The 16,271-nt window shown below is 42.8% G+C and overlaps 1 protein-coding gene across 3 annotated transcripts in view; it reads left to right on the top strand.

Moving 5' to 3' along the window:
• The window catches only part of ZNF385B (zinc finger protein 385B), a 102,261-nt gene that overhangs the window by 18,351 nt on the left and 67,639 nt on the right, over positions 1 to 16,271 (top strand). For 2 of the 3 annotated variants that reach the window (XM_080928055.1, XM_080928056.1), the window contains one exon: positions 16,028 to 16,066. The exons of the other annotated variant lie outside the window; for it this stretch is intronic. In XM_080928055.1, the coding sequence (XP_080784181.1) occupies positions 16,028 to 16,066 (39 nt within the window). The remainder of the gene's footprint in view (positions 1 to 16,027; positions 16,067 to 16,271) is intronic. 3 annotated transcript variants of the gene reach the window in all.

The raw sequence follows: 16,271 nt of genomic DNA, 5'->3' as shown, positions 1-16,271 counted from the left end.
GGTAATCAAGCCTCAGAACACTGACAAGTCAGTGGTTTTCTCCTGTGAGGAGGAGGAGCTGGGACCGGAATTACAATCCTCTAACGTCGAAGCTCATGTTCTGGCTCTTTAGGCTCATATCACCTCCCACTTCATTCACTGGGAACAAAGCCCAATCAGAAATCTTTCTCTGTCTTTGCTGGACACATGCTAGAAAATTTCCTGCAGAATCATTAAGTAAAAGAGGAAATGACTTCTTCAATATGAAATACAAACTTGTCGAACCAGTTCTGCTGAAGTAGAATGCATTTACCCCACAGCCGTAGCAGTTTATTGGCAAATTTGAAAAGTTACTATCCACTCTTTCTGTGAGAAACACGGTTGAATTATTCTTGTTTTACTTTCCTTACAACCAATTCTGTTATTAATAAATACTGAAAGTGGTAACAAATGATTAAAAATTTAATCAACATTTATCTGCCGAGTACCCAATTCTATTGCCACACCGAGACCACAGATAAATGTTTTGAGAATTCTCAGCTTTGTTACCTTCTTCAAGTTAGTTTTAAAATACACAGATTTGGAGGCTGGAATGATGGCTCTGTGGTTAAGAGCAGTTGCTGCTCCTGCAGAGGACCCAAGATCAGCTCCCAACACCGGTATGACTTGGTGCACAGCTGTTTGTAACTGAAGCTCTGGTGCTGTCTTTGGCCTTCTCACACATCTTCATGCACACACATGTAAAGAAAAACAAAGTAATTCCTTTAAAAAGACATAATCAGGTATGGTGGTGCACACCTTTGATCCAGCACCACAGATGCAGAGGCAGTCAGATCTCCGTGAGACTGAAGCCAGCCTGATCCACACAGTGAGTTCCAGGCCACTCAGGGCTGCACAGTACGACTGCACCTCTATAAGCAAACAACAACCATTTAATGTTTTCTCTTTTGTTTCTAGCAGAGCAGAATACTGCATGATGAATACGAATTAAAAATGAATTAATTTTGCGACAGTCATAAAAACAGCCTTCCTAATGTCACAACCCTTTAATACAACTCTTCATGTGATGACCCCCCCAACCATAAAATTGTTTCCATTGCTACTTCATAACTGTAGTTTTACTACCGTTAAGGATGGTAATGTAGATATCTGATATGTTCTATGCTGAATTCACACACCGCGGAATCCGCACTCCACAGCGCTCATTTAGAAGTTGTCTTACCTCACACGCCACACCCTTGAGAACTGCTCTGTGCTCTCTATGAGGAATGCACATGGTGCTAGAAACATCAAGGGCTTAGTGGTTAAAAGCACTCATTGCTCTGGCCTCTGAGGGCACTAGGCACACACATGGCACATATACATACATGGAGGTAAATGCTCATACGTATTTTAAAAAGTCAATAAATATTTTTTTTTAGAGAATAAACAAATAGCATAAGACTCCGGCCAGGAACGCCGAGAAGAGACAGATAAGGAAACTAACCGGCCGGCAGGAAGCTGCTGTTTGGGGCCTTTGATGGCCACAGCCTGGCAAGACCAGCTTCCCACCTGAGTGGTGAGGCTGCGCAGAGGGCCGGTTTGTGTCATTTATGACTAGAAGACCGTGAGACACAAACGTCGATTCCCTTTAAGGTTTTGACCTGCATAGCCAAGGCCCAGTAGGCTTTTGTGCCTGGCTCCCCACTGACGCTCATGTCTGCCACCCCGGCCTGCCTGCCTTCCAGAAGCAGCTTCATGTTATCGAGTCTTCTGCCTGCACCGTCCCGTCCGCTGACTCCCGCTCCCTTGATTGTCCGTAGTCAGCACCCACAAACTGAATCGTCCCGCCAACCTGCCTCTAATCAGTTTCCAACCTGTTCCCGATTTATTGCCGTTTGTATTTCTCGAGATCATAAATACATTTTTCCCCTTCTCCAACTTCTTCCAAACCCTCACACCTACCCTTCCTGCTCTCCTTCAAGTCCAGGGCCTCCTTTTTACTACACGCATATGCATCCATGCATATTCAGCTGTATATTCCTAAACGTAACTTGACCTAATCTGAGACTTCCAACATCCAAGAGCAGGAGAACGTGATGTCCTATTGTCGAACCATGAAGTCTGTAGAATTTTGCTGTGAGCTCAGATTAGACATGTTCCCAGCCTACCTAAGCACATGTATGAGTCGGTAAAGCCTCACGGAAGACACAACGTTCTGCATATAGGAACAGATGTGTTTGCGTGCCTCTCCAGAGCTCTCACTGTAGTCAGGAGCTGCCTGGGGACAACCATCATCCCTCGGTGTCTCTGTGGATTGACAGGTGTTTTATGAGCCTATTTATATGAGATTCTTCTCAGGTCCTGCTATGTTTCCTCTGCTCTTCCAGGAAACCGCAGGCACAGCCGCCGGCTTACTGCAAGAAGCTCATGACCCTTAATTTTTTAGGGGGAGAAAAAAATCTGATCTCACTACTTACCTTGAAATTATTTTTCCTAACACACGATCAAATGTGTGCAACAGAATAAAGATGATCTCAGAGTCAAACGTCCCAAGCCACTGTGTGATTGTCTGAGTCACGCATGGCAGGCCGTGAGATCACCGGTGCCATTAGCAAGTCACCTTATCATTCCAGATCCCCTGGCAGACTGAGTCATTCACAGCCTGCAAGTACCAGCAAGCGCTCAGAGCTGCTCCCTCTCAGAACAGAAATGATGCACTTATCAACTGAGGAGAAGAAATTAAAATCACATTCGCTTTGCTATTAGTTTATGCTTGTAACTCAGGCGACATTGTTGTAAGACACCCTGAAATCACCTGGGACACTGAAAATTCTTTTGCTTGCTTCTAATGCTTTCCTCTACTAAATATACTCCTTATTTCTACGTTCAAGTACATTATTTCTCCTCTGTTTCTGTATAGTGGAGTGCTTCAGCTGATGTAACCCAAAGTGACTCTTTGCTCTTTGGGTCTGATTTTTATACTCTAATAGTGCTTAGTAGCATTAAAAAGTTATATATTTAATATTTTATAGATGGTGGTATGTCTAACTACACTTATGCCTTATCCCTGCCTAATTAAAAAATGTGGTTGTAATTTTGTTTTTGATCATAACTTTAAACTACATTAAAGAGTCTTTCTCTTATATATGTTCTGAAGAAGTGTGTGATGTATATCACACATGTATCATACATCACACAGACCATGTGATATGTGTCACATGTGCTGTCATATATCACATACATATCACACACATTATACATACACACATACACACACATGCATTTTTTATTGAGACAGGACTTCTTTGGCTGTTTTGGAACTCCATTCATAGACCAGGCTGGCCTTGAACTCATAGAGATCCTCCTGACTCTGTCTCCATTCCCACTGGGAGTGTGTGTGGCTCTTGCAGAGAATCTGAGGTCGTTTCTCAACACTAACCTCAGGCGGCTCACGAGCCCGTCACGGTTCAGGGACTCCACTGCCCTCTTCTGGCCTCTACCAGGCACCTGCACTCACCTGCACATATCCACAAACAGATATATACACATAAGAAGAAATAAATCTTGAAGAAAAGAAAAGGGAAAACTTCTAAGATGTGATAAAAAGCTAACAACTTTTTTTTCCTCTTTTGTACAAATAGTTAGCCACAGGTACATAGGTCTAGAACATATATATAGAAAATAGCCCCAAAAAAATTGACACAGGAAAATCATGTACACATGATGATCACTGGGGAAAAGACACAACTTCACAGTGACCACACACACACACACACACACACACACTTCCTGCCCCACAGACCACAGCATGCCATTTTTACTTGTACCCTTTGCCTCACTCAGGAGCCTCTAAACCTGTACTAAAGGCCCCATGCTAAGTCTGTATAAAGGATGCTTCTCTAAAAGGTGGCTCAGCATCCTTTCCTCATCTAAGTCATTGGTTAAGGCACCCACTCACAACCTTTGCCTGCATGTCTGATGCTACACTCGCTGAGCACAGAGGTTAAGCTGACAAATAGCTCCTCCCTCATGGGCATTCACCATATGGTCCCTGGAGATGCTGGTTAGATTTTGATGGTCCCTGTGAGGTGTGTGGAGTCTAGGGAAAGCCCTCTGCAGCTCCAACCTGTTGTGCCCTCCTCTATGCCCCTCCCATTACCCCAGCCTCAGCTTCGCGTGCTCTGGGCTGGATTTTCGGGGCTAGGGTTTCAAGGATTATGTGTACTTGGAGGGCTCACTAGATTTTTCTGGCAAGATAGGTTCTCGGCCTTGGCACTGCCCCAGGTCAGCATTTTTCAAGAGTAGAGTCACCTTGGAAAGAGTGTCTATATCGGGGCCATCTTCTTTAAAACTTTATTTCATTCTCATCTCATACTCTCAGGGTATTCTTAATTATTCTTATAATTAGGAAAAGAAGAAACCTCCAGCCTTTCTCTTTAAAAAAAAAACTTATTAATTTGGGAATTCTATGCAATGTATTTTCATTGTATTTGTCCAACTCCTCCCCTAACTTCTTCGCTATACATTCCCACTCCCGAGTTCGTGTCATTTTGTTTTGTTCTATATTTTTTGTTTATTTATATGATTTTTATATATGAGATATAATTCCGGGTGTGGAGCCACCCACTGGAGTGTGATCAGTGTACCAGGAGCCACTTAGAGAAAATCGGCCCTTCTCTGGAAGCCATTGACTCTCTGTAGCATCTCAGTTAGGGGTACGGGCTCTAGAATCCCTGCCACCTCCCTGCTAGAATGTGGGTTGCCTTGATCTTGTGCCCACCATAGGTAGACAACCACAGCCGCTGTGGGTCCATGAATACAGAGGTCCTGTCACGCCCAGAAGACAGCTTTCACCCTGCTCTTCTGACCCTTAGCTCTTACAGTCTTTCTAGGGTCCTCTGCGGTGGTCCCTGAGCCTTGAAGCAGGCATCCGGGTGGGAGTACGGGAGAGAGTTTGAAGTGCGTGACCTATTTGTGGCTGAGCACTCAGTCAGCCTGTACCACCCCAACTTTGACTTGCTGTGAGCCTAGGCTATACCCATGGTCCACTGCACTAAGAAACGTCTCTGATGAGTTCTGAGCAGTGCACAAGCCTATGGGTATAGCAATCCAGTGTGAGCATTTGGGTACTTGGGTCCATTTAGTCGAATAACAGTCATGGGCTCATTCATGACGCCGGTGAGCTCCCCAACCAAGGACCAAATCCCCAAGAACCAAGTTCTTTGTAACCTCAATTTTTTTCGAACCCTATTTTTTTTTTTTTTAAATGATGGTTCTTAAACACAGTTCTCAGCTAGATTTACAGTATTTTCTGCTGTGATTTAAATGTACATCCACATGCACGTCCTCCCGTGGAGAAGGCCTTAGTAGGGTAGAAAGTGGTCAGCTCCCTCCATAGCTCCAGCCTGCTCTTAGCTGGTTGCAGTCACCGAGCCTTTGTGTGTCGGTGATAAAGTGGGAAACCTAGGTAAGAAAGTGGAGAACATGGGTAGGCAAAACGCCCTCCGCGGCTCACAAAAGGGGTTCTAAGTCCGATGCTCAGTTGTTGGTTGTAGTGGTTCCCAACAAGCTTGGGAATCCATCTAGTAACCTGTGTTGTTGTGTTTGCTGCTTTCTCTTCTTTTCTTCTGTCTTTCCCTCCTTGATTCTCGTGCTCAGAATTAAGCCTCAAGTCTCTCTGCAGATGAGCATCTCACTGTGGAATATTCCAGGCTCTTTGCTTTTATGGCTGCATTGAGGGTGCTAAAGATGAATTGAGAGCTATTTAGCAATCTGTGGAGTTAAAACACATCTGCAAGCTTAGTAGGAATCTTGGGGAAAGCCTTTTTCACGAACTGAGCTTTCAGCGTCGTTTGTTAGAGGCTCCTCTTTATGTTCAGATGTTTGAAACAAAATGATAAATAAGTTATATGAATGATACCTCGTTTTCATGGAACTCAGAATCACGGGGCATTAGCATGTTTCGAGGATATCCAACAGTTGGCTGTTTTAATGTGCTCATACATGAAATAGCCTACATATGTCATTTATTGAGCACTTTGTGGATCAGAAGATTGAATCCTTGTTTTCTCCAGTAGTGAGCTAGACCTGAAGAGAATGAGATTATCAAGGGCTAGCCTTCACTCTTACCTAAGCAGAGTTGAAGCACCTACAGCTTTTTTTTTCCATGCAAGGAAGAATTTTAATTGCCTTCAAATCCTTTCAAAGTCGAGCTAAGAGGCCTCCCTTGTGCACACAGGTTTGGCTTGCTGGTCCCAACCTGCTCTCTAGATAGCAGATCCTAGGGCCAGGGGAACCTCTAAGTGTTGCTTCTCCCAAACAGAGAGGAAGCTATCAAACACAGAAAAGACAGTCGCTGCTGTGTGTACTTTCCAAGGCTGAGTAGCCGCTAATTCATTGTATTCCACCTCTTGGAGAAAGCATCTTTGACCAGAGGAGTGACTCCACATTACTGGCTCCGTAGGAAGGCATGGTCTGTGTGGGAGCAAGGAGGGAGAGGGCTCTGTTTCTTTCCAAGAGGAACGTGGGAGTGAGCTTGAGAAGGTCATAGTGTGTCATTTTTCTCCATCTTAAAACTAGACATGATGGTACCTTCCTATCTGAGTCATTGTATAATGAAAGTTTTTGTTGATCATGTTCATAGAGAACTGAGTAAGGTTGAATATTTAGGAAATTTCTAGAGTTCGTTAAATTTGGTTTCTCTTTTAGTGGAGAGCAATACGCCACGTAACATATCCCAATAATAGTTTGAATTATTTAAGATGCTTTTGCATGTTAGATGCTTACAAAGTGACTCAACATAGCAGGGCAGTATTCTTACAAATAATCATAACTTAAATCAATATTCCAATCCCTTCGATCCCTTTAACTGCCGCGAATAAATAATGTTCACCTCTGAAGCTGGCTTTGTGCATTAGAGAAATCCTAATTATCATGAACACCAATTTACGCATGTGGCCAAGAACTTATGAAATGAACGCTCTATCCAAGATTTGTACCTGGTTTCACGGTGTGTTCTGCTGAATGAGATAATGGAAGACCAGAATCACTTGACTTCCTCCAAACACTAAAGGTGGTCACAGGTGAGTTCAGGAAAACCTGAGGAGATTATTCAGTGGAGGTTGGGGAGAAAAAAATATAAAATTAATTTTATTGTTTTCTGTCTTTCTTAAAAATGACTTGGGAAGCTGAAAGCAGTTTGCCCATGAGACTTTGCCCCGGATCCCTAAGATGACGATGTTTTCGGTTATCATTTAAAGATAGCTTTGGAACCTTTGTTTCCATCGTTCATTTGTGAAACTACAACGAGGCCAATGGCCACTGAAGAAGTAATTTAACTTAGTTCAGCATCAGTCAGCATACCAGGTTATCCTTCATATGCTGACAGTGAGCTTCCATTCTGAGAACTCCCTCAGTCCTCTACCTTCACCTAACACACGCCCCTTCTCCAGACACGTTCTTTCCTGAATTTAAATCTCTTTACCCAAACTCAGTAATTGCAACTCACTAGGTTCCTTCCATCTTAAGTATGATACAGACTTTTAGGCTAAGTCCATGTGCATAACAATAATTTTTTTTCCTCAAAATCAACATATCAGATTAAAAATTTATCAGGGAGAGAGATACCAGCCATAGCTAATAGGAGCAGCAGAAAAATGCACCGGTCTTTGGACTTCTGAAAGATAAGATGGATATATTTTTTAAATCAGATATTTCAAAAACGAAACCTTTTAGAAAGACAGTATGTACCACACAGCTGATGACTCCTGATGCAATCAGACTCGGCATTGTCTTCGGAGAGAGCGGCCGTCTCCCAGGCCTGGCCCCCATAATGGATGAGTAGCTCTCGTGACCCCCCAGATGTGGAGTTCTTTGAAGCTGCACGTCTGGGGAACGGTCCTTTTGTTCGGGTGCAGGAGTAATATCAGAATTTCCTGGGAGTGGGTCATCACAGGAAATTATCAGCAATTCATAGACTTTGCTTTTTGCGTTCGCTTCAGCCCCAAGGGTAATCACAAAAGATTATAGTCTCCGTTTCAGCTTCCACATCTCTGAAATATTCTTCTCTGCTGAGAACATGATTGAGTCCCAGAGGGCAGCTTTTAACCCGAGCTTTAGGAAGGCTGGTCAAACTCAAGTATTTTGATAACTGCCAGTCATTTGAGATTGAGGGTGATTTTTTTTGTCTGGTAGGTATTGGGTGATTCCCTAGCAATTATACAAAAATATTTTAAATGAGGGGAGTTGCATTACCAGGTGGAGGTGTTTGACCAATTTTAGTAAACATGTTACACGTGATGGGAAGACACTTAATGGTCAGCAAGGTCTTCATACAAGTAGTGAGGATGGAAGCACCAAACATCCTGAAAGAAATAATTTCAGAAAATAAAAAATAATAATAATAATTTGGACCACTTATGAAAATCTTCCTCCAGCATGGAGACATTCTAAATACCCTTTTGCTCAAAATAGTGTTTGGTTTGGGTTTGTTTTGTTTTAGTAGCTGTGTAGCCCAGGCTAGACTTGAACTCATGACAACCATACCTTCCTCTACCACCCAGGTGTACCACCGTGCCCCAACTAAAATAAGTCTTTTGTTATTGAGAGTTATTGCTGTGTTTGCTGACTCCTTATAACTTTGTCCATGTAGCGTTTTCTTTCTTTCTTTAATTGTCTGTGCGTAGTAATCCACAGGGCGTGTACCCATTCATGCTCATGTGGAAGCCGGAAGTAGACATCCAGTGTCTTTGAAACATGGTCTCTCAGACTGAACCTGCTGCTGGTCAACCAGCCATCGGCTTGCAAGCTGGTGTGATCTGCCTGTCGCCCCTACTCCAGTGCGCAGTTCCAGGCACATTACACCACGCATAGTTACTTTACATGGGCGTTAGGAATCTGAACTCAGTAGTCACCTTCCAACCCTGTCTCTGTTTTTTTGATTAACAAATGTTGATGCCCTATCTGTAAGCAAACTCGATGGATTGGTAACTTGGTGACTTTTTTTTTTAATTAAAATTTTTATTGGATATTCTCTGTATTTACGTTTTAAATATTATCCCCTTTCCCCCAGCTCCCCCTCCCCTTGCTTCCATGAAGGTGCTCCCTCTCCCAACCTCTCCACCTCAGCACCTTGGCATTCCCCTACACTGAGAAAAACGTGCCTTCACTAGACCAAAGGCCTCTCCTCCCACTGCTGCCAGACAATGCCTCCTTTGCTACATATGCACCTGGGGCCATGGGTCTCTCCATGTGTGCTCAATGGTTGGTGTTTTAGTCCCTGGGAGCTCTGGAGGGTTTGGTTGTTTGATAATGTTGTTTTCCCATGGGGTTGCAAACCCTTTCAGCTTCTTCAGTCCTTCATTTGGATCCCCAGAGTCCCCATGTTCAGTCCAATGTTTAGCTGCAAGCATCCTCCTCTGTATCTGTATGGCTCTGGCAGAGTCTCTGAGGAGGCATCCATATCAGGCTCTTGCCAGTGAGCACTTCTTGGCATCAGCAATTGTGCTTGGTTTTGTGGAATGGATTTCCAGGTGAGGCGGTCTCTGGATGATCTTTTGTTCAATCCCTGCTCCTCTATTTGTTCCTGTATTTCCTCCCTGAGTGTTTTGTTCTCCCTTCTAAGAAGGACTGAGGCATCCACATTCTGGCCTTCCTTCTCTTTGAGCTTCATAAGGTCTGTGAATTATTTCTTGGATATTCAGATTTTTTGGGCTTGTATCCACTTATCAGTGAGTGCATATCATGTTTGTTCTTTTGTGACTGGGTTGCCTCACTCAGGATGATAGCTTTTAGTTTCATCCATTTGCCTAGGAATTTCATAAAGTGTTTGTTTTTAATAGCTAAGTAGTACTACATTGTGTAAATGTACCACAATTTCGGTATCCATTCCTCTATTGAAGGACATCTGGGTTCTTTCCAGCTTCTGGCTGGTGACTTTCTTCATCACAGCCACCTCTCCCCCATTCTGTGGTGGCTCTATTTAGAAGGAAGACTTCGTGTATATCTAAACTAAGTTTGGATAATACATTTTTCTTTTCCTGGAAATAACCATATTCTCGTACAGCCTTAAAAGAAAGCGAGGACGGCTCTATTTAAAACGACTTTTGGATTGAGTTACCTGCCTCTTTGCGTTCGTGTAATTTCAAGTCAAATGAACAAATTCTGAGTGTCGAGCTGTACAATTAGCAAAGCTTTGTTCGGTAACGCAATTATCACTGCTACAAGCAGAGCGAGGAGCTTTTATCACGGCTCTTTCTTTCCCTTTACCACCGTTGTATGTTTCTATAACATAAATGGGAAAACAAACTTGAACCAGAGGTGTTTTCTATTGAGGCGAGCTGGTGAGTGCGCATGCGCACTCACCACACAAAGGGATAATGGGACCAGGAAGAACACAATAAAAAGTAGTTTTGATAGTCCATGTCCGTAAAACCACTCAGGGATTATTTGGAAATTAAAATCCTAAAGCATTCTTCTGTTTGACAAGGCGAGACTGCAGAGAGCTCCACAACAGTCAGTCTGAGAGTGCGGTACTCTTTTCGAGATTTTTCGGAGCACGGAGCGGGCGATATTAGAGTTAATACCTGGGATGCTTCAGTACCAGTGGCTCCAGATGAACCCCAGGAGAGTTTGCATATGAGATGTCTGCACAGGTTTTTGTGTTGGATGCTTGGTCCTACTGGTGACAGTGTTTTGAGAGGTTCTTGGAACTTTAGAAAGGGTAGGGCCTTGTTGGAGAAGGTCGTAGGGACAAAGGTGTTGAAGGTCACATGTAGTCTCTAGTCACATCCTCTCCTCTGCTTCTTGTCCTCTGGAAATGCATGGAAAACTCCGAGTGTTCTTATGTTACCATTTTGGCTTTGTTATTAATCTAAGATTCACCAAAAGGAAGGGATAAAAAAATAAATAAATGTAACAGGTGTCTTAGCTTTTGTCTGCTCCATCTGGCAACAGTAGTTAGTAGTAGTAGTTAGTAGTAGTAGTTAGTAGTTAGTAGTAGTAATAGTTAGTAAAAAAAAAATAGTATATTTGCTCTGAGTGGAAATGGTTTTCTCAGGTCACTAAATCCTCAAAAGTACTTTTTTTTCTTTTTCAAGTTAAAAATTATACTGCTTTGCACCAAGTCTGGTCTACCTGTTTCAACTAGAATTCCTCTTTCATTGTGTTGAGGTATTGAATTTTCAGCTTGGATTCTGTCTAGATGGGGGAATTCTAAGACTCAAAGCAGAATTAAAGAAGCATGCCGGGTCTGGTGGTGCTTGGCTGTAGTCCCAGCGTTGCACTTGGGAGACACAGGCTGCATATCTCTTGAGTTGAGGGCCAGCTTGGTCTACAAAGCAAGTTCTAGACTGGACAAGGCCACACAGTGACGTGGATAATTGTGGAGATTTTATCACTTCACAAGAGCCCTCTCTTAGGATGGGACACTCCAGATCTGTTGTGGTGCTCAGGGTCTTACCCATCTCTGTTGCCGAGTTCTTTGTGTGAGGGTCAGCAACATTTTATTGGCCGAGTACAGTGGGAAATGTTTCTGCTTTAGAATTAAGAATCTACCAAACATGCCCATGGTTCAGTCTTCACACTCGTTCCTGCCTAGAGTTCTCTTTTTGTCTTCTCTGTGTTTTCCCAGCACAGCGCTGTATGCATTGAGTCTTGAGCAGCGTTCCAGCTAGTTTAGGCAGAATGGTTTTTGAAAGGACGTCATTTTATGTACTCTGCTGTTCCAGTGGGTGTATTGATTTTTAAGTCAGGAGTGATTACCTCCCTGGTCTCTCAGAAAGCTCTTGTACTGTTGTTTTCTTAGCCCTTGTGCCGAAAGCAAGCAAACATCCTCACTTTTAGGAATCCAGAGATCCTGCACCAGTAAACCACGCCTTAAACCACGCCTTAAACCACGCCTTAAACCATGCCAGCCAGTGTCTTTGAAAGAATCTGGTGATTCGCATACAAGTTATAAGGAATTCTATTTTTAAATAATATTTCTCAGACTTTGAGTCATTGAACTGTCTCTTATGGAAAATTATTGAGAGTTGCTTTCAAGTGTTGATTTTTGAAAGAAAAGGCCAACTTTTTTTTTTTTTTTTTTTTTTTTTTTTTGGACCTAGTGAGAAATGAGATGTCTCAGTGAGAAAGAATGCTTATGGTCCAAGCAAAGACCCTGAGTGATTTTTGACTCCCTGCCCCCACATTAAGGACCAGGAACAACTTGTTTATGTACCTGTGAGCCCAGTATGGAGGCTAAGAACAGGTGAATCATGGGAGTTCGGTGGCCGGCCAAGCTTGTGTTGAGTGGTCATGTGACTCCATAAAGAGCCCCGACTGTCTTGAGAAAATAAGGGATATCAGGGTAGAGCAGGACACTTGATGTTCTTCTATACACACACACACACAGACAAAAACACACACACTCACAAACACACACACACACTCTCACACACACAAACACACACACATACACACACACTCACAAACACACAAACACACACACACTCACTCACACATACACACACACACTCACTAACACACACACTCACAAACACACACACTGACAAACACACACATACACACACACACTCACTAACACACACACTCACAAACACACACACTCACAAACACACACACATACACACACACTCACAAACACACACTCACAAACACACACACACACTCACACACACACTGACAAACATACACTCACAAACACACACACACACACACACACACACACACACACACACACAAACACACAGAAGGGGAGAGGGAAGAAGAATAAAAGCCAGTTTTCAAGATTATCTCCTATCTCCTGTCTCCCAAACATTAGGCTAGCTCTCTTTAAATATGCTACAGAACAACCACTCTCATAACCTGCCCCCAAATGAAAAGATTTATGTACTTGTGAGCCCAGTATGGAGTCTTTAGTTTGAGTTCCTGAAATTATATATAGTTTTGTTTTATTTCACCCCAAGGAGACGGTGTATTTATTTCCCATCTCTCGGTGAGAGCAGTTCCTGTTGTCATTACTCTGAACAGTGATCTGTGACAACATCGTAGGGACATATATTTGTGTCATAGAGTTTACTGTCAACTGTACATTTTTAAAATGTTAATATATTTTATTGAGAAAAATAAAACTTAATACTTTGAAGGAAGTGATTTCTCTGGGGATAAGAAAGTATTAATCTTATTTCCCACCATTTTATTTCTCATGCAGAGCTATTAAATTTTGTAACCGAGGTAAATTCTCATTAGTTTATTCCCAAATAAGTTTCACCTCCTTTACAAATTCTTTAATTTTTCTCATTTCTTTCAAAAAGCCTACCCTAGCAATATGATAGGAAGTATTGCTAGAGTATCTTTGCAGATAGCATAGAGCTCTTCAGTTCTGTGGGTAGAATTTGGCCAGAAATTATTTTAATTATAGGAACATTGGGAGTAAAACGAAAACCTTTCTAGAATATTCTTTGTATGATTTCTTCCCTAATGATTTCAGTCACATCTCAACATTTGCTTGGAAGCAAGGAAAAGAGACGTTCCCTCTGGAGTTTAGCTCAGTATCTTACTGCCCTCATGGAATTAGGCTTTGTGCGTGCACGCCCTGAACTGGGGATCCTGTGGCACAGAATCTCAGTTCTTCAGTTGGCTGTCTAACACTTGCAGAAGATCATCTCTACCCAAGGCAGGGCTGTCTGTGAGTGTGAGTGGCTGGTGCTTCTAGTTTACTTTTGTGAATGTGTGGGCTCTGATTCCTGTGCCTTCTCTGGGTCCCCCTTCCTTCTGTTTGTCCATCTTGCCAAACCCAGTGTGTTGTTTTATCTTGCTATATTTTATTTTATTATTAAAAAAAACTTTAATCTCTAAGAATCCCAACAACTAAAAAAAGAAAAAATTTAGTTTAAGAATAATCTGTATGGGATTCTAGAAAAACTACCAGAAAATGCAGACTAGTCATCTTTCCAAAGTGTTTCTTCACAACAGATGAAGAATATTTCTTTCCTTGTGCCGAGCCGTCTTTGTTGGTAGCCTTGTGCTGGTTGGCTATCGGAGCCTCCACCCTACAGAGGAGTGAGAGAACAGGCTTCTTGACACTTTTATCCATGTACGTAATGAATTTGAGTCATTTTACCCATCACCCCCTCTCACCCCCTCTCCCCCACTGGTAAACTTGTTCCCAGGAAACCCTTCTTGTCCTTTCAAGTCTCTGTATTTGAGTGACTTTAGAGATGCTGCCCTCCAATACTGCAGCCGTCACTTTTTAATGTGTCATTTCATGAATATTTGAAATGTAATGAGACTCTTTTGTCACCCGTCGTCCCCCCCCCCTGCCCCCGCCCTGTCTGATCCTGAGAAAGAAAGGGATGAAAAGGCACGGTTTATTCTCTGTGTACTCCAGTAATTTGATAATGTCACAGTTAAAAGGCCGATGCTTAGCCAAACTTCCAGAAGGTTCTAAACCTCGGGGTTTAGTAACTAAAGTCCTCTTTGTTGTCATAAAGGGAAGACAGGTGCAAAAGATGACTGTCCCCTGCTAACTAGTAATCTCTTAAGTATGTTTGGAGTGTTTGTCTACAGGCTGTTTGAGCGGCCATGATTCGGAAAGAGGGCAGAAAATTCCACATTCTATATGGCTTTCCAAAAGTACTCAATGGGGTGGGGGAGGGGGCATGTTAAGAACAGACAAAATCAAGAAAAGTCAGGGACATTTTTTTTTGAGACACTTGTATGGGTAGCTGCCTCCTGGATTCTAGAAGCTGTAGGTGCGTGCCATCCCAGTACGATGCCTGCCCCGCCCCCGTCCTCGGCAGAGCCCCTCTACGAGGGTCAGTGTGTCCAGAGACCTGGCCAAAGCTTGAAGCCTGACTCCAGAGCCCAGGATTCTCCTGAGTGGGGAATGAAAGCGGCCTGCTTCGCCTACTAGCGAAATGAGAATACCGAGCTCCCCCCTCCACGTACCCTAGCTGGAGGAACGCTCCAAGAACCGCCGCGGTGCTTCCCACGTCGGCTGTCAGCATCGTTAAGTTAGCAGCTAGGGGAAGGAACTACAAAACAATTAGCCGTGCAGGGCAACTCAGAAGCCCAGAGAGGGAGCGAAGAGGAAAAAAGAAAACTTTTTCTTTCTTGTTTTCCCCCATATCTTCTTATTTTGTTTAATAGTGACTTTTACCCTCCAGACTCCTAAAAGTACTAATTATTTTCTACCATCTCACATTTCAACCTAGAACTTTGTTCTCTCTCGTCTTTGATATATATATATATATATATATATATATATATATATATATATATATATATATATATATTAACGGCATGGGTAAAAGACCTCTATAATTCTTGAACAACATCCCCGACTTACTAGGGTAGCACCCAGGCTTTTCTTAGTCACAGCCTTTGTCCATAGCCAAGCTGTTTAAAGACATCGGATGCAGCTTCAGGTTTAGCATCTTGAAGAGTATTGGGATGGCTGAACGAAAGTCTGATTCTATTGAAGTGCCATCGAGAGAATCACCTCGTGCCTAAGATATGATCCAGCCCTTGATCACGGCCCTGGAGACCCTGCGGATCCTTAGCGGGACGCATAGATTGCTTAGCCCATGCAGTTACAAATTACTTTTTGCTATATTCAGGGAAAGTAACAGCCTTGAAAAATGTATCCATACAGGTCAGTCGGCCTCAGGATCTTGACGAATATACCAAAGAGATGTTTGTTCTCATTTTGATGTTGGAAATGTGATAGCTGGGCCATGGGGCCAGCTCCGTTAGTTCAGCGCTGCAACCAGTAGTTAATTTCCTATCCACAGTGCCCTGTTGCCTTCTCTGTTCCTGGTGACGGCCACCACCCCAGCCACTTTCATTCCCCTCCACTTCATTGGCACTGATAGGTTTTGCTGTTCGTTTCTGTGTGGTTCCCATTAGACACAACGCAGAGCGCTCACGCCTTGCTATCCTGTAGGCAGTGAGCTTTGCGGCATGTGAGCCGGAGAAACGGGTTTCTAAAACATGTCAGTGTGTGTGCATGTACACGTTCCTCTCAAAGTACCAGATGGTTACTTCTAACTTTTACTTTTTCTAGAAAAGAAGAGGCTTATTTGGGACCAATAAATTCTTCCAGGTAAGGGGTTCTGGTAGCAGGGATTTGATTTACTTATTTTTTTTTCCTTTTGAAAGCTTTATTATGATTGTTTTCCAGTGAATCATAATTTTTCCCATCCGCAGACTTTTTTATGTAAACAGAAATAGCATGAGCTAAATTGGTCTAACTAAGTAACAAGCATTTGGTCACTTAAAATTTATATCTTACACTTAATAATGTTGTT

This window comes from Micromys minutus (assembly GCF_963924665.1).
Source record: "Micromys minutus genome assembly, chromosome: 13".
Classification (NCBI taxonomy): Eukaryota; Metazoa; Chordata; class Mammalia; order Rodentia; family Muridae; genus Micromys; species Micromys minutus.
Note: the sequence above shows the minus strand (reverse complement) of the source record. Positions and strands in the feature narration are given on the sequence as shown.